General features: G+C 33.2%; 1 protein-coding gene across 3 annotated transcripts in view; it reads left to right on the top strand.

Annotated features, from left to right (window-relative positions):
* The window catches only part of Nedd4 (NEDD4 E3 ubiquitin protein ligase), a 124,874-nt gene that overhangs the window by 63,602 nt on the left and 39,524 nt on the right, over positions 1-21,748 (top strand). For all 3 annotated transcript variants that reach the window (XM_076850814.2, XM_076850813.2, XM_076850811.2), the window contains 2 exons: positions 18,338-18,388; positions 19,958-20,019. In XM_076850814.2, the coding sequence (XP_076706929.1) occupies positions 18,338-18,388; positions 19,958-20,019 (113 nt within the window). The remainder of the gene's footprint in view (positions 1-18,337; positions 18,389-19,957; positions 20,020-21,748) is intronic.

Raw genomic sequence — 21,748 nt, 5'->3', positions numbered from 1 at the left:
CCTGTTGTCTTGCCATATAAAGTAGTCTTGTGAATGTTTAGAGAGAGAGGAAAAAGAAAAACTATTTTGAGAATTATCATTTGATAATTCTTTTATTATTTAGAGATATTCTTTGGCCATGAACAATTTTTATGCATGCTTCTCATAATGTGTTCTTTATACTGAGAATAAGCCTTTGAATTTTTCATTGATCACTGGATGTCATTTGTGTTTGTTACTATTTTTGATGATTAGGGATAATACTGCTAAAAATCTAATAAACAGATGCTTTTTGAGAATGTCTTTTATTATAAAATACAAATGAGTAGAAGACATCATCCCAACCTTTGACAGAGCAGTCTAGGCAAAAAGGAAAAATAACGTTATTTAAAATGGTTTTCAAAACTACTCTAAGATTTCATCTCACTCCTGTCAGAATGGCAGCTATTATGAATGCAAACAACAATATGTGTTGGCGAGGACGTGGAGAAAATATACACACATACACTACTGGTGGGAACTGCAAATTGGTGCAGCCAATCTGGAAAGCAGTATGGAGATTCCTTGGAAGACTGCTAATGGAACCACCATTTGACCCAGCTATCCCTCTCCTCAGTCTATACCCAAAGGACTTAAAAACAGCATACTACGGGACACAGCAGCACAATTCACTATAGCTAAACTGTGGAACCAACCTAGATGCCCTTCAGTAGACAAATGGATAAAAAAAGTAGCATATATAAACAATGGAATATTACTCAGCAATAAAAGAGAATAAAATCATGGCATTTGCAGGTAAATAATGGAGTTGGAGAAGATAATGCTAAATGAACTTAGCCAATCCCCCAAAACCAAATGCCGAATGTTTTCTTTGATATAAGGAGGCTAATTCATAATGGGGTAGGGAGGGGGAGCATGGGAGGAATAGACGATCTCTAGATGGCAGAGGCATGGGAGGGGGCAGGAGGTTAGAAATGATGGGAGAATGTTATAGACATCATTATCCAAAGTACATGTATGAAGACATGAATTAGTGTGAATATACTTTGTATACAACCAAAGATATGAAAAATTGTGCTCTATATATATAATAGAAATTGCAATGCATTCCATTGTCATATATTAAAAAAACTGATAAAATGATTTTAAAATATTAGAAGTGATTAGAACTTTGAGGCTGCTTGCCTTTGAATCAAAGTTTGCAGAGGATCACCTCATAAAAGTCAAAGGTTGAAAACTTTGATAAGCCCTGGATTATTAAGAACATCCTACAGTCCACTAATGCTTGATACTGTTTAGTACATAGAAACATATTTAGTATGAAGTTCAATTGTTATGTAAGTTTTAGATTCAGTTGCCTGTAGGGTGATTATACATGGGATCTGGGGCAGTTATCTCAATGATGAGTTAAATAATAACTTCCTACTGTGTGTAGTGCATTGCTAGACCTTGTACCACATGAGAAAACTTAAGAATTATTTTTTGGCTTAAGTGTTCTTAGAATTTCAAGGTAGTTTTATCTGAATCTAAGCTCACTTCTTTGCTTTATGAATTTTACCTCTCATGTATATGTTTTTTAAATTATATGTAATAGGAGTATGACATCATGGCTGTAATTTCATGGGACCCAAATACTAGAGATTCGAGTATAATATTCTAATCGGTCAAACTATACCCAACTGTGTGCAGATTCCATGTGGTGGATTCCATGGGGAAGGTGGGAGTATAGCTTATGGCCACTAGAGGGCAGGAAAGGTCAGGAACAGATGAGGAAGGCTGGGACAAGTAGGGAAAAGCTTGAACTTCCCTTGAAAGGAAGAGGACTTCCCACAGCTTGAGGAAAACACAGTTCAGTCTGTGGGGCAGGAAAGTCAGCCGATGATCCAGGAGCAAAAACCATCAAATCAGTGAGAAACAGGCAGGGAATCAATAAGCCAGTCTGGAGCCTACCCATTTCCAGGTCTCCCCACTGGTGACTGCTAAATTCAAGGCCAGGTTGAAGAAGGCAGGCATTTCAGGGAGTTGAACAAGTCATTTGACCCTCATAGTTAGTCCTCCAACTTGGTTGAACATTGTGAAATGGGCAAGAGGAACTTAAAGGGGCTAGTGTCTGAAAAGTCAAGGGAAACCTGATATCATCTTCTTTTGATATTTTTTTATATTTATTTTTTAGTTTTAGGTGGACACATATCTTTATTTTACAAATATGGGGTTCTGAGGATCGAACCCAGTGCCCCATGCATGCTAGGGGAGCACTCTACCACTGAGCCACAACCCCAGCCCCTTCTTTTGATATTGTAGCATCTCCCGTCACAGTTGCAGATTTGACACTGTAATGCTAGCACAGTTTTCTTGCTGGTACATTCCTCCTCATCATAGATTACTTTATCAGGTCTAGGTAGCTAGTTTTTACCAAGGAGGGATTCATTGAAACAAAGATATGTCATGGTTTCCCATTAAGTCATGTGATTTCAATTGTAGAAACTCTTTAATAATTTAGAATTTGTCTCTAAGCATTAAATATCTATAAAGGAAAGGCACATTGGGATACAAAGAATGAAACAGATTTTCTTAACCCCTCTCCTATGTATGTGCATTAGCATTTTTTACACCTCCTTTCCAATTTTTACCCACACTTCAATTGCATGTGCATGCTTGTCAATCATGCAAGACTGTAGGCTCCATAGCATGAGAAACATTCTCCTACACTTAACACAGAACCTAGCTACAGAAGCCAGTCACTAACATTTATGGACCTCAAGGAATTTACAGTCCAGTTGAAGTAGTAGAGAACTGTAATACAGATGTTAAAACAGATACGGGGTGGGCTGGGGTTGTGGCTCAGAGGTAGAGTGCTTTAGCATGCTTGAGGCATGGGTTCGATTCTCAGCACCACATAAAAATAAAGATATTGTGTCCACCTATAACTAAAAAATAAATATTTTCTTAAAAACAGGGTAAAGTAGAAGAAAATTAACAATTTAGCCTCTTCAAGAAATTTTTTATTAAAATGTCACTGACCTGGGCTTCATATATAGATAGGATTTCCATGAGCAGAGATGAGAAAGAAATTTTCCAGGAAGAGGAATAGAGTGAGTTCAAGAGGGCAAAATAAAGAACTTGTTTCAGCCTTTAGAGAGGCTTATATTAATAGATAAGACTGAAAGGTAGATTGGAAAAACAAATGCAGAGGGCTTAGAATCCTAGAATAAGGAATTTATAGTTTTTCCTCTGCACCAGCATTTTTGAAATGTGTTTCTTACCATATACCTGTAATCTATCCCATAGACAAGTAAATTTGTATACTGCTGCATGCTTTATTTTTTATAATATCACAGTGAACACTAGTAAATCAAATCTCTTAAAAGTCCTGCAGGAAATAAACTTTTGAACTTGGTTTAACCAATGGTATCCCAATTTTATGACCACCTTTGAACTCTTAATACCCGGCAGATTTATTATTCCTCAGAGCGCCCTTGGGAAGATATGTTTATGTAATAGCAAGTCTTTAATTTAGCAAGTCATCTTTTTAAAAGAGGGTTGCCATAACTAGAAGAATATATTTTTCTTTTATGATTAAACTAGAAAGAAAACCAAATACATAGATACTTGACCACTTTTGCTTTTTTTTTTTTTTTAAGGACTCTGTTCTGTATTATCTTTAACTATCTTAATTTAATTTATGTGTTATCTTAAAACCACCAACTCCATTTGGAAGTAGGCAGGATTAAAAAAAAAAAAAAGATACATTTGAATGGCCTGGTCACTTATCTTCAGCTGTTACCAATCATTGTTTACTTTTCCCTGATTTCTCCAAGAATTGCCTAGAGATGTGGTTCCAAAGTGTGGCTAGACAGCTGCACTGATAACACCTGAGACTGCAAATTCTTGGTTCTACCCTGGATCTACTGAATCAGAAACTCTGGGTGTGGGGCCCAGTGCTCTATCTTTAAAAAGCCTCTCGGGTGACTCAGACAGTGAAGTGTGAGAACTGCTGCGTGGACTAACCTGCATCTTGAAGCTCAGCATTACCCAGTAGTAGGATCTCTGTGTCTATTTTCCATCAAGAATGAGTATTTTATTTCTGAAAGGAAGGACCTTGTCCTAATGATCAGTTATCCAGCTGGGAGCCTACTGTTCCAGGCTGCTTTCTTCTGCTACCATAGCTTCATTTATCCATTTGAAGTTTATCTTTGCACACTTCTTTGTTTCAAAATTCAGTGTCTGAAATTTTACACATCTCTACTCCTTGGTTTCTCAGAACTGAGGTCACTATATCTTTTACAGTGGTGGCAGACATCTGTGAATTTAGTTTCTCGTTTAAACTGCAGAGATGACCTCTCAGAGAATATTAGCTTCCATCTCTTCAAAAGTTTTCTCTAGTAGCTAGGCAGACACTGCTGGGGGGGAGGAGGGGACTGGGGGAGGAGCAGTATTGCAATTTATTAGATCTCAGAAATATGAATCTATTTTCAATCAAGAATGAATATTTTTCTTTCTGAAAGGAAGGGCCTTATGCCTCTTATCCGTTATCTAGCTGTATTTCCTGAGTGAATTTTAACTTTATACATGTAGTCCTCTTGTTATTTTCCTTTGTTTAGAAATGAAATTTGAAACAATGGGATGAGCCCCTCCCTTTGTCAGGGGGGAGAGGAAAGTTGAAATAAATTCAAACTCTTTCTCTTCTTTTATAGTCATCTAGTTTAGGTGCAAACGATATAAATTGCTTCTAACAGTATATTAGAAATATTAAACTTTAATTTCTAATAATTACAAAATTCTAATCATATTTGCTACAACTTCTGATTCCTATAATTCCTCGTCAGCTTCCAATTCCTTCTTTTCTGTAGCATATTTTAAATGTGGTTTATATTTTTAAATCCTCATGGTAAATTACAAAAGAAACTTTAAAGCCTATAATGATGAAGTTGTCAAGGTAACTCATCTGTTTTCACAAGTCTGTGGTGATTAGAAAGTGGAGAACTCCCAAGAAAGTGAACTTCACAGGAAGGCAGCTCCAAGTGAAGCTGATATAGAAGTGCCTCTCCCCACTCCTGCCCACCTCCTTCCATGAGGTGAAAGCCCTAAAGGATTGAGGGTTGTAAAGGACTGTAGAATATTCTGATTCAGTTTTCAGTAGTGTGAAGCTATTGTCAAAGAACCAAGTACAGTTTGTGTCTCAGAGTCAAATCTACCCGATAAACTGGCAGTTGAGCAAAAATTACATGTTTGGGACATTGAATGTTCTCTTAAAGCAAAGACATCCAGTTTCTAATTACACTATGACCTTACAGCCAGGGATCAGTTTAAAAAGTGTAGCCAATGTGTTCCCCTTGACATACAAAATGATTGAATCAATATGTTTTGAACCTCTAGAGAAATGTTTAAAATAAGCAGATATCAGTATAAAGCAAGTCAACAAATAAGCAGCAAAGTAGAAGTTGTACAGATAGTTTTTTAAGAAAATTTTTTTTGTAGTTGTAGAGGGACAACATGACTTTATTTTATTTGCTTTTATTTTTATATGATGCTGAGGATCAAACCCAGTGCCTCACACGTGTGAGGCAAGCGCTCTGCCACTGAGCTACAGCCCTGTTCAGATAGTTTTATTTAATGAGTTTGATTTACCTTAACAAGTTACATTAAAAAATAATTTTCATAATTATATTTTCCATTTATAATATTGAGTGTGTAGTATGAATCCATGTGGTATGGACGTTCAGAGAAAAAATGTTCATTTAAAACAATAGTTTTTACCTGGGCATGATTGAGCACTCTTATAGTCCCAGCAACTCAGGAGGCCAAATGAAGCAGGAGGATCATTTGAGCCCAGGAGGTCAAGCCAGGGCCACATAATGAGACCCCCATCTCAAAAAAACAGGTATTATAGAATTTTGAAAGCAGTAAGTATATGGTCTCTTAACTTTAAAAATACTATAAATAAATAGCTGGTATACATCTGTACTCCCAGAAACTGAGGAGGCTGAGGCAGGAGGATTGCAAGTTCAAGGCCTACCTGGGCAACTTAATGAGACTCTAAGCAACTTAGTGAGACCTTGTCTCAAAATAAAAAGGGACTGGGGATATAGCTCAGTGGTAAAGTACCCAGGTTCAATCTCGAACAGAAAACAAAACAGAACTATAAATGATCCATTCATGTAAATTCTGTTTATCTTTTTCAGAGATTCATAGATGTACAGATGTGAATATTCTGTTAAAATAGTGGGTTTTCTTATATTCAAGTGAAGAAAACATTTAACCTCTTATAAATAGTCAAAAAAAAGTTTAAACTTACAAAGAGGTTCTCAGATAGTTTCACTTTTAATGTCTCAGCTTCTGAGTTTTTAATTCTATTCGGGTCGTTTATGTAATAATAACCTGAAATATCTCTTGATCCTTTGGCTTAATTTAAATAATATGATTAACAATAACTTGAATATACTTATGGCTTCTAATTTATTCAGTTTCCTTTTTATTGCCTGCCCCAGTTCTTTATTATTTTTAGAATTAATGTGTTGTAGAGAAATCACAACTTTTGCACAGAGAATTTGAGTGTGGTTATACAAAGACAATATTATTAGCACTAATTAACATATTAATGCAAATGCCAGCCTCTTGATCTTGCTCTTGATCTTTGAAAGAGAAGCTAGCTTAAATTTCCTTTTTTTTTTCTTTTTCTTTTTTTTGTACCAAGAATTGAACCTAGGGCTGCTTAACCACTGAGCGACATCCTCAGCCCTTTTTTTATATTTTACTTAGAGATAGGGTCTCACTGAGTTGCTAAGTGTGTTGCTAAGTTGCTGAGGCTGGCTTTGAACTCACAATCCTCCTGCCTCAGCCTCCCAAGCTGCTGGGATTACAGGCATGTGCCAAATTTATATTTGCTTTTTGGCTTACTTAGAAAACTATGTTTGACATCCAATTAATCACTGAGATATTTTGATTTCAGATTAAATTTATCTTGAAAATATATGCAGAATGTAAATGACAAACATAAGTTTATTGAGTGATATTTATAATGTGAAAGGTTAGAAATAATATAAATATTTGTTAATAGGGAGCTAATTAAATAAATTTTGGTAGTTTTCACAACGTCATAACATACGATCTAAATTAGGTGAAGTATCTGAATGTGTGGATAGTGGACAAAGTCTTAGAGATAAGGGCAAATGGAAAAAATGCAAGACTAGAGTTTCATCTTGTTAACTGCAACATGTTATTTGCATCGTGTATATGGTTTTTATTCTTTTAATGTGTCCTTTCACATTATATAATAGTGAATAATAATTTTATATAAGTGAATAATTATTCACTTATATAAAATAGTGAATAATTGCTAAAATTGGATTTAAGAAACATATCACCAATATTGACTAAGTTGTTTTAAATTTTAAAAAAGTGTGGTCTCTTATGATTTATTGAGCTACCATGGCCTCAAATTACTTTTATCCCAGCTTTTTCAATACAGCCCATTAGAGAAGTTTCAAAAGGGAAATGGAAGAAAATGTGATTCAGAAGAGTCAAATGCTTTTAATGTGTCAAAGTGATATAATACAAAATTAAGTAACCAGAACCCTACCTATTCCAAATTGTTTGAGTTCTTTTTGTTTGTTTGTTTTTGTTTTGTTTGTTTGTTTGTTTTTTGTTGTTCTGATATCCATTCTGGTATAGAATAAGAAAAAAAAAAAATTCCTGTTGAAATCATTGGTAGACAAAGTCACCATTATTATCAGTTACTCCCTGGCCCTCATCAAAGAATGGTAATAGTATTATAAATATGGTTTTACCAAAACAAAATGTTTAGAACAAGAAGAACCTACTATGAAATACTTGATTCTGTTAAAATGTAGAGGTGCTATAACATTCAAAGTATCAGATTCTTTGGGAGTCTAGAAAACCAATGGTGCTTCCCCCTTGGAAATGCTATAGGAAGCCCACAACTGCTAACTCATAATTTTGGTGCAAAAGCAAACAGTTCCAGCAAGGTCTCAAAAAAAAAAACAAAAAAAAAACAACTCATTGTAACTTATTAAAATGATATATGGTGCAAAGTATCAGTTTAAAGCTTTTGACTAATCCAAGTAAAGGAATATGAAGGGATTGTAAATAAGGAAATGTCCATTACTAGACCGTCAACTTGTATATGTAAAATAGAGTAATTCATTGACTTGTTTTGGTATTTTGTGTGCCTTAGAATCTGTTTTAAAATGTGTTTTTTTTTTTTGTTTTGTTTTGTTTTGTTTTGTGTTGTTTTTTCAGCCTAAGGTTTCTTATAAGTATATAAGTGATTGTTTATTGCTTCAACTGCTTAAATAAGATATTTTCTAGCATTTGACTATCAGGAGTACACCCTTGTGATAACTACATTTTAGATTTTAAGCCTTAGCTCCCACTAGAAGTTGTTTCCTCACCAGATATAATGGATAAAACTTTATGTCCCTTAATCCATCCATCCATCTATCCATTTTCCCAGTACATACTTATTGAATGCCAGCAAAATTTAAATGTCACTTTTGTTTTTCTTTGAATCATCATCTATGAAATGATAGAGTTGAAGAATTAAAATCCTCAATGATACTTGTAAATATATTTTTAAAAAAATTTTAAATGTGCAGTAATTCAAATCAATTTGTTTTTATCTTTAACAAATTTTCATAATAATCTAAACTTAAACACCAATGTTGATTAAAGGGAGTAGTGGGATTTGTGAAGCTAGTTATAGTTTACCAAAACAAGTACTGAAAATGTCCATTTTAAACTAAAATGTTTCCAGTCCATTGTTGTAATTAACATCATGAATGGAGAGTGCTCTTTCTCCTGAAGTGAGAAAATAAATTGATTTGAATGACATTTTCACTCATTAAAAAAAAAAAGAAAAAGAAAAAACGCAAGGTGCATAACAGCATGTCAAAGAAATCTGAAGTTATACTCACACAAAAATATAATAGCACTTAGGACAAAGTAGGGGTGGATAGGTGGAGGCTAGAAATCTTGTGTTTCTTTTCAGATTTTGTACTTTGTGTATGTGTTACTTATGGTTCAAAATTACTTTTAATAAATCGCCCTAATTATAAAAGTGCTCATACCTAAGTCTGAAAACTAAAAAAAATATATTATACTATATTTTAAAAAATTTTTTTAGACATTGATGGACCTTTATTCTATTCATTTTATTTATATGCGGTGCTGAGGATTGAACCCAGTGCTTCACACATGCTAGGCAAGCACTCTACCACTAAGCCACAATCCCAGCCCACACTATACTATATTTAATATTTATATATAAAATTCATTTTTATAGATTAAAAAATATGATTAAAACAAAAGGTTGACATTATAGCAGAAAACTTTTGGGTATATTGTTGAACTCTGGTGAACTCTTCCTTTAATACTTTACTTTATATGATATGTTAACCCCAGGATTTAATGGAAACTGTTTGTAAAGCTAGATATTCCTCAAAGCTGTGACACTGTAACAGTTTTTAATATTCTGATTTTTTTATTGTATTGTATCCTCTTAAAGCAGAATATTCAGCTTCTCAAAGTTAATAACAGTTTATCTTTCTGAAGTTAGAGCTTTTGTAATTCTAATTGAACTTTTTACCAAAAAAAAAAAAAAAAAAGACTTTGGATTTTTCTCTTTTTATGTTCTAAAAAGTATTTTACCCTGAAATTTGTGTCATTAAAATATTTTTTAAAGTATTATTTACTGACCAAACTGTGCCTGCGCCACATGGTTCTGTTTAAAATTACCTGGCATTCTAAATTCTCACATTTTCAAGCATTCTTAAGTAACTTATATTTTACTAAATGCAAATTTGCTTTCTGAAGTAATACAGTTCAAATGTAGGAAATAACTCTTGCAAAGAAATGTTTGATATCCAGAATTTGGAACAATTGGTTGGCGAGGGAAACATTAATGAACATCACAGACTGACTTGCCTTCATAGGAATGAATTTAAACCTATAACTTTTACTTTGTCAATGGAAAAAGAGTCTCTAATTGTCCTATATTTATAGCAACCATATTTCCCAAACTTCCCAGGGTACTTCCCAGTTTCATATTCTTCATCTCCTTCTCAGATCGTACATGCTCATTTTTTTAGATTGGAAAATATTTTGAGGATCATTTTGTTTTACAAAATGCTAGGAAACTCATTACAGGACTCATTTGTTTTAAAAAAGAAAGATAATGTGTTGGCAAAAAAAAATTTAATACTTTTCTTTAGTTGTAGATAGGCATAATGACTTTGTTTTATTTATTAATTTTTATATGGTGCTGAGGATCAAACCCAGTGCCTCATACATGCTAGGCTAGCATTCTACCTCTGAGCTACAAACCCAGCCCCCCAAAAATATTTTAAATGCATTTTTATATACTTAGAGGCACTTGAGACAAGAAAATTTTTACTGTGTGGGATTTTTTGTTCTGTTTTTGTTGTTGTTATATTTGTTTTTTTTTTAACAAATACAACATGGAGGAATAAAAATGGGACTTCTTAGGAAGATGGGACAAGTTTTCTTTCTGTCCCTTGGTGACCCAGCATTGTCTCTGCAATGGAAACTGAAACCATAAGGCAAGTGTATAAGTTATGAGGTTTTAAGGAACAAAGCACAATAAGCTCATGAAAAGATGTTCAATATCATTGACCTTCAGTGAAATGCAAACAAAATCCCAATGACATTCTACTTCATAGCTACTAGGAGAGAGATTCTTACAAAGACAGGCCAATATCCATGGGGAGAACTTGCAACCCTCATTCAAGCTGATAGAAATATAAGATAGTGCATCCACTTTAGAAAACAGTCTGGCAGTTCTACAAAACACTGAACAGAATTGCTGTATGACCCAGCAATTCCACTCCTAAATATATACACAAGAAAAATGAAAACATATGTTGGCCCAAGAACTTGTACTCAAATGTTCTTTATAGCATTATTTATAATAGCCAAAAAATGGAAACAACCCAAATGTCAGTCAACTGATAAGTGGATAAACAAAATGCAGTACATTCATACTATGTAATATTCAATAGTAAAATAGGAATGAAATATTGCTATTTGCTATAATGTGGATGAAACTTGAAAAATATTATGGTAAGTGAAAGAAGCAGTCATCAAGGACTGCATGTTACATAATTTCATTTATGTGAAGCGTCTAGAATAGACAAATCCATAAAGACAGAAAGTGTTTGGTGGTTGCCTAGGACTGAGGGAAGGGAAGGAAATAGGGAGCGACAGCTAATGGTTATGGGTTTTCTTTCTGGGGTGATGAAAATGTTCTAAAATTGATTATGCTGATGGCTGCACAACTCTGTGAAAATACTCAAAAACATTGAATTGTCTACTTTAAGTGGATGAATTTTATCTCAATAGAGCTGTTATTTTTTTAAAAAGAATCTTTTGTACGTTGGTTGAGACATTCTGTCTTACAATTTCAATAGCAGTGGTTCTCAGCCAGGGATGATTTTGTCACTCAGGGGACATTTGGCAATGCCAGAAGATATTTTTGGTTGTCACAACTGGAGAAGTGATGTTACCAACATCCAGTGGGTAGAAGCCAGGGATCTTGCTAAAAACAAGATCAGTGCACAAGTCAGCTTCCCCAACAAAAAATTATCTGACTCAGATTTTCAATAGTGCACAAGTTGAGAAACCCTGTTCCATGCCTGTGTTACTCTTGTGATATTTAACAATAAACATACTTCTTAATCACATAAGGTCACAAATTATCAGATGTGTTTCTTAAAGCCAAGGTTCTTCACTAAAACTGAAGAAGAAAAAAAAAAGTCTTTTTTTTTAACCTGGTTAACCCTAAACCTAGGTAGATAATTCAATTAACCAAAATATTTTATTCTTTAGTCATCCCAGTTGAGAGTTTACTATTTTTTATTGTATTCACTTATTTACTAATAGCTTCTTAAAGATCAGATTTATGAAGTATATTGTGATAAAAACTGGAATAAAGTGGCACAGCATATGTTTAACATGCCCAAGGCCCTGGTACAATCCCCAGCATAAGAAAAAAAAAAAGGAAGAGAAAAAGGAAAGAAGCATATCATAACACAGTCCTCAAAGTATCATTATAAACCAACTTGTCTGTTTCAAAAATTCTCATCAATTCATCTTCTGTCTCCATCCACACTCGTTTTTCTGTATATATCTGTTTCAAATAGCCACAGATTGACCCAGGGAAGAGGGAGTAGGAACACCATTACAGACTCTAGCATTTCAGATATACAGTATTGGATACTTAGTGTGTGCTGGATATTTTGCATATATTATGCAAATGAGATATGCTATAATTATCTCATTCAATTCTCCTGAGTCCCACCAAGTTGACTTGCTCACTCCTGTTTTTCTGGGCTACACCAGTCATCCTGGTCCAGTCTGTACTAGGAGTCCTGTAGATTCTATACTGGGCCTATGTGGCTCCCCATCATTATGGGAATCCTCTTTGCTTCTCTGCTGTCTTGAATCCCCTGTGTCCCCCTTATCATGGTGTACTCACTTCTTTTGGTGAGTCTGTCCTTTGTTAACTTCCTGAGAACAGCAGTGTCTGAAAATGTCTTTATTCTACTTTCAAAATGGAAAAAGAGTTTCACTGGGTATAGAATTCTATGTTTGAAGTGTTTTCTTTCACCATTTGGGAGGAATTACCCCTCTATTAGTTTTGATACGATCTGTTTTATATCTTGTGCAGATTTTGAAATTTATCTCTGGTGCTGTAAAATGTCTGATAATGTACCTTGCTGTTTGTCTTCTTTTCTTTCGTGTTTTTTTGCCTAATACGTAGTAGGACCTTTAACTCTCAAAATTCATTTCTTGATATTGGAAAATATTTACAGAATGCTTCTTTGATAATGTCCTGCCTTCCCCCCCACCTCTTTCTGGAATGTCTTATTTAGACATTTAAATAAATTATATTCTGTAATTTCCTTATCTGGGGATCTTATTGCCCATTCTTTTGTCTTTTAGTTCTACTTTCTAATAATTTTTTAACAGTATCTTTCATCTCTATCTTCATATTTCAGTTTTATTTTCTAATTTCTAAGAGATTTCTTGTTCTTTCATTTTTTTTTGAGCTTCCTATTCTGTGTGACAGTTGTCTTATCTTCTTTTGTCTCTGAGAATATTAAGTATAGTTTTTCTAAAGCATTTTCCTGTAGTTAGAATTGATTCTCCTTTCTTTATGTTGGTTTAGGTCTCTGTTTTTCACGTTAAAATCTTTTTCTTAAACATTAAGTAATCTATAGCTATCCATAATGTATAATATTTCAATATTTATTGGAAGCTTTTTATTTATATGTAGCCATTAACTAGAGGACTTCACTTTGGGATGATCAGGGAGAATTCATCTTTTCATTGGAAGACTTACAAGTTTCAGTATCTGTTCATCTTTCCATTGGATTCCATTCTTAAAGGAATTTCCTTTCTTAAGAAGCATACATTTGACTGTGGGTATTGTAGGAGCCAAGTGAATCAAAAGAGTTGAGTGTTTTGTTTATTGTTTAGTGTTATGGACTTTCACTCTTCTCCTTTCTCTCTCTCCCACTGCCATCTACTCTTTCTGTCTCCCTGTTCTATTTCTTCTATAATTCATGTAAATTCAGTAAAGATAGCATGTACACTTTTGTGTTTGCTTTTATTATAATGTACATCTTCAAGATTCACCCATATTATTTTGTGTATCAGTTCATTTCCTTTTATTGCTGAGTAATTTTGGGGGGATTGTGTGGGTATCAGTGATTGAACTCGGGGTCACACAACCACTGAGCCACGTCCCTAGCTCTATTTTGTATCTTATTTAGAGACAGGGTCTCACTGGGTTGCTTAGCACCTTGCTTTTGTTGAGTGAGGCTGGCTTTGAACTCACAATCCTCCTGCTCAGCCTTCCAAGATGTGTGCCACTGTGCCTGGCTTGCTGAGTAATTCTATTAAGTGAATATACCATAGTTTCATCTGCTAAAGGACATCTGGGTGTTTCCAGTTGAAGGTATTATAAATAAAACTCTGAGCATTCTCAAATGTATATTTTAGAAGATACTTGTTTTTATTTCTCATAGGAAATTAGCAAGAAGTAGAATTTCTTGGTTATAGTATATGTTTAACTTTATAAGAGAGTTCTGATGTTCCACACCCTCACCAATATTTATCATTGTCAGACTTTTAAGTTATAGCTATTATAGATGATTTTGACATAGTACCACATTCTGGTTTTTCATTTTAATTTTCATTTCCTAAGTGACTAATAGTAATAAATCTTTCCATGTACTATTGACGATTCACTTATCTTCATTTTGAAATATCTGTTACAGTTTTATGCCCATTTTAATTGGGAAGTGTTCCATTCTTATTGTTGATTTATAGGATTCTTTATGAACTGACCCCTTTATTATTATGAAATGTCCCTCTTTATTTGTGGCAGTACTTCTTATCATGGACTTCAATTTGTCTGATATTATTATAGCCTCTCATTTTCTAACATTTGCTGTATATCTGAAAAATCTTTTTTCATACATTATGAAAAAATTGTATTTCTAATTAAAGTTATCTTTTAAGCCTGAAGGCAATAATCACTTTATACATTGATAAGTAGTATCTAAATACCATTCTCACTGATGGATCTGGAGACTCATTCTAAGTGAAATAAGACAATCCCAAAAAACCAAAGGTTGAATGTTCTCTCTAATATGCAGATGCTAACACAGAACAAGGGTGGGGGAAGAGAATAGAAGTTCATTAGATTAGACAAAGGGGATGAGGGGAAGGGGAAGGATGGGAATAGGGAAAACAGTAGAATGAATCAGGCATAATTTTCCTGTGTTCTTTTGTAAATACATAATCAGTGAAACTCCACATCATGTTATAACCACAAGAATGGGATCCTAATTAGAATAAGTTATATTTCATATATGTATAATATGTCAAAATTCACTCTACTGTCATGTATATTTTAAAAGAACAATGTTTTTTAAATGTAAAAAAAAAAATACCATTCTCAGATAAAGTTTATCAGGGTCCTTAGAAGAAATGAATGATTGCAGGACAGGGATAAAGAGAGTTTATGCTGACCATGGAGCATCTTAGGGTGCCAGAAAGTTGGGAAGTGCTAAAAAATGATGAGGATAGGGGCTGGAGCTGTGGCTCAGTGGTAGTACACTTGCCTGGCATGTGTGAGGCACTGGGTTCGATTCTCCCCACCATGTATAAATACATAAAATAAAGGTCTATCAACAACTAAAAAAAAAAAAAAGATGAGGATATATCAGAAATACACAAGTACTAACTTGAAGTAACTCACAATGGCCATATCTAGGACAACTTGATTAACAAAATAAGTGGCAATAATAGATTATATTTCAAAGGATAAAATAAATATTAATAAATATATACTGATTTAAATAAGTAATTAAATATGTAAATGAGAGAAAAGGAGAAGTTCTTTATTTTAGCAGAATTCCAGTTAGCTAATGAAAAAAGGAATAGTGGAAATGGTAGAAATAGATAGAACATCACCATTTGGTGGGCACCACAGTAATTATTATACACAAGATCATTAAGAGATGTTAAGGTTTGTGGGGAAAAGTATGATAACAAATGAGATGTTTACACAGCTGTGAAGAATTTTTCCCACAAGATGCTATTAATTACAAAGGGAAAATGTTAACTTTTGAAAAATCTAGCAGACAATACCTTAACCAAATGATCAAAGTTAGTATTATCAGTGGGACATATTGCCATCATATGCCTCCTGATATAATGCACTAAGAAGAACATAAACATTTTATGATATTCTTGCAAAAAATACATAATTTAAATTCAGCCACAAATAATATTAAATGAACTCAAATTGAGTGCCCTTCTATACTATACAGTACTATAATATTCTTCAAAAATGGCAAGATTATGAACGACAAAAAAGACTGAAGTATTTTCGGATTAAAAGAAACTAAGAGGGGCTGGGGATGTGGCTCAAGTGGTAGCATGCTCTCCTGGCATGCATGCGGCCCAGGTTTGATCCTCAGCACCACATACAAACAAAGATGCTATGTCCGCCAAAAACTAAAAAAAAAATAAATATTAAAATTCTCTCTCTCTCTCTCTAAAAAAAAAAAAAAAAAAGAAAAGAAAGAAAGAAACTAAGGAAACAGGACAACTAAATGTAATATGTGATTCTGAATTGGACCCTGGATTAAAATTAGTGGGACAATTGGTGAAAATTGAATAAGTTTTATAGAGTAGTGAATGGTATTTCTGGTTCTGACCATTACATCACGGTTAAGCTACCAACATTTGTGGAAGCTGGGTAAAAAGCATATGGAAATTCTTAGCATTATTTTTGCAACTTTATATAAATCTGAAATTATTTCAAAATGAAAAAATTTAATTTGTTTTTATTTTAGTTTTCATTTTTCCTGCCTTATTTTGGGTTAATCAGGTACTTATTATATTTCATTTCTTCCTTTGACTCTTTAACTCTGTAATCAATTAATGATTAACTTACCTAAATCATACTACTTAATATAAAATTTAAGATAATCTTACAAAAATATAGATAAGTTTATCCACCTATATTTTGTATAGTGTTATCATTTGTATTACATATAGGTATATTTTAAACCCACAATATGTGATATAGGTTTTCTGTAAATAACAATTTGTTCTTTAAGAGATTGAGAAGATTGTTATTGTTGCTGTTTTTAATTTACATTTCTCCCTTTAGATCTGAATTTCTGTCTGGTGCCATTTATTTTCCACTTAAGAAAATTCCTCTAGCATGTTATGCTCATGACAAAACTCTTTATATTCTTTTCATTTAAAAAAAATTTTTAGATACAGAATTATAGGTATCTTTTTTTAAATTTCATCACTTAATAGATGTCAATGTATTGTCTTCTGGCTTCCATTGTTTTGGATGAGGAGTTATCCATCACTTATTGTTCCCCTGTGTATAATGTGTTATTTTTATCTGGCTACTTCCAAGATTTTCTCTTTATCCTTCAGCATTTAATAACAGTGTACCTATTCATGTTTTCTTATATTTATACTACTTCAGTTCATTGAGTTTCTTAAATATCTAAGCTTGGGTTTTTTCAAATATGGGAAAATGTTGCCTGTTTTCTTTCTTTCCTTTTTTTAAAGAATATTTTTATGTCTTACTCCTCCTTGCCACTGCCCTTTTTCTGGGATTTCAGTTGCATACACATTACACTATTTTAAATTTTTTTCATAAATCCTCTTTATTTTCCATTTTGAGTGTTTTGGGGTTTTTTTGATATATCTTTAAGTTCATGGAACTTTTCCTCATTCATCTTTAATTATATGTTAAGCCTATCTACTGTTTTTTTATTTCATGTTTGTAGTTTTCAGTACTAAAATATACATTTCTTCATTTTAATAGTTTTCATTTTGTTTTATTAGATTGTGTATCTGTTCATTCATTATGACCTCATTTTCCTTTTAAGTCCTTAATATCCTTATAATAGCTGATTTAATTTGTCTGTCTGCTCATGCCAAGATCTGAGTCATCTTGTGGTTGATTTCTATTGATTACTTTTTCTCTTGATACTAGGTCATATTCCTCTACTTGAGATATTGCCACATTTTTTTTTATTATATACAGGACGATATATAATAAAGACGGTGAATTTTGTTATCTTTCCCTGAAGATAAGATTTTTGTTCTAGCAAATTAACTTAGCTGAACTCCAAATATGGTCGCCCCTTTGGTGGACGTTGACTAAAACCTGGGTTCAGTCCTTTCAGCCTTGCAGCTGTTACCTTTTACTTGTGTGGTTCAGGAATAAACTAAGGATTTGGGTACAGTTTATACATAAATATGAGGGGCTCTTGTGACTTCTTTCCTGCGATTATTTTTCTCACTTCCAGTTTAGCTGTTAACGCCAAATTTGTTCTTCTGACTCCTCAAACCAGTAACATTGTAGATTTCTGCTTAAGTTCTAAGCACTTCACACCATATGGACTGTGAAGTTCTACCAGGTGACAAGCAATATAAGTATAAAATCTGCCTACTGCAGTTTTTTCTTTGAAGGATTGACATTCCATTCCCACACCTGCCACTCAAGTTTCTGCTTGTTTTGGGTCATTCTAGCATGCTTTCTAATAGTTGTTTTTGTTTGAGCATATTTGATTTAATATATGCTGCTCTGTAATGACCAGAAGTTGTACCTCATAACTTTTAATTTTCAGTTCTCCATTGATGCTACATAGGATTAAACAACTAGAACAACAACAAAAACATCACATTTTCTGTGAATGTGGCAATATCTCAACAAAGCCTTCTAAAGGAATTAAACATATTACTGATCTTTTTTTTTTTTTTCTTTTTTCTCTAGACAAGAGATGATTTCCTAGGTCAAGTGGATGTTCCTCTTTATCCATTGCCGGTTAGTATAGGTGTCCATGATTTGGGGTTTTGTGTTTATTATTTTTAATTTAATAAATACTTATAATATACACAATATATAACAGTTAATGTTATAATTAATGTGACTATTTTATTTATAAAATATAAACTTCTTTTGTTTCTTGAGTGTATTATTTTCTGAAAATTTATCTCAAATTTCCATTTCAATTTTCTCTTTAGTATTTCCTTATATGAATCCTAATTAGAAGTAGAGCACCATTGAAATTTGTTGGCATCATGAAATCATGTTTAAGGAAAAGCAATTTGGAAATATTCTGTGGAATAATTAGAGTAGAGAAAGCCCTAGGCTCACAGAAGGAAACTAAGATACTTTACAACAATATAAACCTGAAACACTGAGAATCTGGACTCATTCTAGCAATGGAGGAAAACAGATTTAGGAAACCAAATGTCTGATATGGAGGTTGGAGGGGAAGCAAAAAAATAAAGAGAATACAGGTTAAACTCGGAAGATAAGAATAGTATCTAGAATAGAAAAGAGAGGGGAAATAATCATTTTATTTTGAAATACAAGGAATTTGTTATTGGACATGGTGAATTTCAGTAGAAAACAGGAAATGTAAAGTTTAAATTGGACTGCTAATAGAAATATAAAAATAGGGCTGGGGTTGTGGCTCAGTGGTAGAGCGCTCGCTTTGCACACATGAGGCTCTGGGTTCAATCCTCAGCACCACATAAAAAAATAGAAATAAAGATATTGTGTCCATCTACAACTAAAAGATATTAAAAAGAAATATAAAAATAAACTATGTAGAGAAAAGGGACTGAAAGGATTGAGGGTTCTCACTGTCCAGGTAATAGCAAAATCTGAGCTTAATTAGCTCTCCAGATAAGAGAGAGCAGGAAGAGACCGCCCCAAACTGAAAATTAGTTAATGTGGGTGGATACGAAGAAAGAAGACAGACAAGAGGAAAATGCAAAAGAACCAAGTAAAATGGTCTCACTTAAAAGGAGTTTTGAGTTTGAGTTTTGGATGGAGGGGGTAGTTAACAATGCAAAACAGCAGAGTCGGCAAGGGTAATGAAAACAAAGGTCTGTAAAACTTTGAAATAGAGAAAAGAAATTCTTTACTCTGTCAATTATTTGAGATAGATATTGGCTCTTGACAACCTTTAGAGATCATATCTTTTAATAGTGTATTTAATCCAGTCTGATTTTCCAGACTGTTTATTCTTTAGTTCTGGAGTTGTCTCTGTGATCTAGCCAAGTCAACCTGCCGACATGGTACCCATTCCCTATTCCTACTGGCTGCCCGCCTTCCAACCACTCTGTCATGCTGCCCCACTGCTCCTCTTCTGCTCCGCTTAGGGCCCAGCCAATATTAGGCTGAGTTGTGATGCTGGCTGCAATTCCCATCATGCAGGAAGGTGAAAACACTGTCAAATTACAATTGTAACCGTTTAATAAACAAAAACTACTTTTTTTCTCTCTTAACTATTTCTGAGGTCACACTTCATGAATTTTCTTGAAAAGTACATAGTATTTTTGTGTTACAGATATATTTTGAAAACTAACTGTTTTATTCTAGACAGAAAATCCAAGAATGGAGAGACCATATACGTTTAAGGACTTTGTTCTTCACCCAAGAAGGTCAGTAAATATAAATTTATAGCGTAAGTTGTTTTTTTTTTTTTTTTAAATCTCTGTTAAACTTTACAGTGGACTTTTTGGAAATTTAGGATTTAAACCCTTGTAATTTTATATTAATAGTATTGAAAGCATTATTATCATTTATGATTTAAAAGTATTATATGCACATTACAAAATTTTTGAAGATATAGAAAAATAATCACATCCCTTTCTGAAATATTTGTTCTCCTAATATTTTTCTGACTAGAAGGCTGAAATTTGGCATTTTATTATATTTTATATCTTACAGCACATGTAATTTTTGTCATACTGTGTTTTAAAAGCATGCACAAAGCCAGTTTCAGGAAAAAAACTATATTTTGCTTAGGTTAATTTTTAAAAAGTATTTTAGAAGACTCAAGTATTTAGGGAAAAATAGCATGAATGGACACAAATTTAAAATAGCATATTCTTAATTCCATTTTTCTAAGCTGAATTGCTTGATTTTTGTCAAAATTTTAAATTTTATGCTGTAAATAAACCCCCTTTTGATCTTCTATACCACCTACTCAAACAAAACCCAGTTAAAACATGTGTGTGGATTTACTGTCAAAAAGGTCAAAGTACACCAGATAAAGGACATCTGTGAAAACAGTATTTAGCTTGTTTTTTAAACTAGAAAATGCATTTGAAAAAATGCTTTATTGAAACATAGTAAAAGTTTGCATTTGAAATGGTTAAATTACTTTTCTTAATATAAATATTAAAATTAGAGAGTGCTCTAATATTGCTGATTTTTACTCTGTAAGTCACACATTTAATTTCTGTAGAAGTATAGAATGTAAATTTCTTCCTCTAATTTTGGGACCAGTTGTAACTTATTTGAAAGTTCTTCTTGTTTGATTGCCCTAGTTGCCTACTTTTCAATGTGTCAGATGTTTTTTAGTATTTTTTTCTTTAAACAAAATTATATCTTCTGTATATATTGGATATGATTGCAAGCCCAGAAGAAATTTATTCAAATAGAAAATGTCCTACATTTGTTTGAGTCCTTATCATTTGTTTGATAAGTCAAATCCATGGTTTGGTTTTATTTTTTGGTTGGAAACACATGAAGCACAATTATAGAGAAGTTTTTCAACAAAACATTATCTAAGTACATTTTCTGTATCCATCATTTATAGCAACAAGTCAGAGTGTCCACACCCCCCTTAACTGTAAATGCATAAGCCATGTTGTTGGCCTTGGGAAGAAGAGTAAGAAATTTTACTGATCACTTCAGAGAAGAACACTTAATTTACCAAATCCATGAGAAGTGTTCAGAGAACAACTAAAAAAATTAAGAGAGACACAGGACTGGGGAGAGAGGGTATATAATCTCTCAAAGATGGAATAAAGAATTTGGACTCTTATCTAGAAAAACAGGATAATTGGTTACATAACTGATACCTGTGAAAATCACCAAATATATATGTGTGTGTGTGTGTGTATGTGTGTGTGTATAAAACTGTATAGAAAGCTAGGATTGACAAGGTTTTCTTAAGTAAATCTTAGCATACTAGAATTGTGAGACTAGTGTTAAGTCTTACATTCAAAATTTCCCAATATGTGCAAAATAAAGCCTAAAGTTCTCTTATATTGCATGACCTTATCATCTGGACCATTCCTGCCTCCCACGCTCTCGTTTTGTATCCTGTAATCCAGCCAAATTCAGTTACTGCCTTTTCCTGAATTTTAGCCCAGGTTTCCC

The sequence above is a fragment of the Callospermophilus lateralis genome, chromosome 3 (assembly GCF_048772815.1).
Source record: "Callospermophilus lateralis isolate mCalLat2 chromosome 3, mCalLat2.hap1, whole genome shotgun sequence".
In the NCBI taxonomy this organism is placed as follows: Eukaryota; Metazoa; Chordata; class Mammalia; order Rodentia; family Sciuridae; genus Callospermophilus; species Callospermophilus lateralis.
The sequence above is the reverse complement of the archived record's forward strand: the minus strand, read 5'-3'. Positions and strand labels throughout refer to the sequence as shown.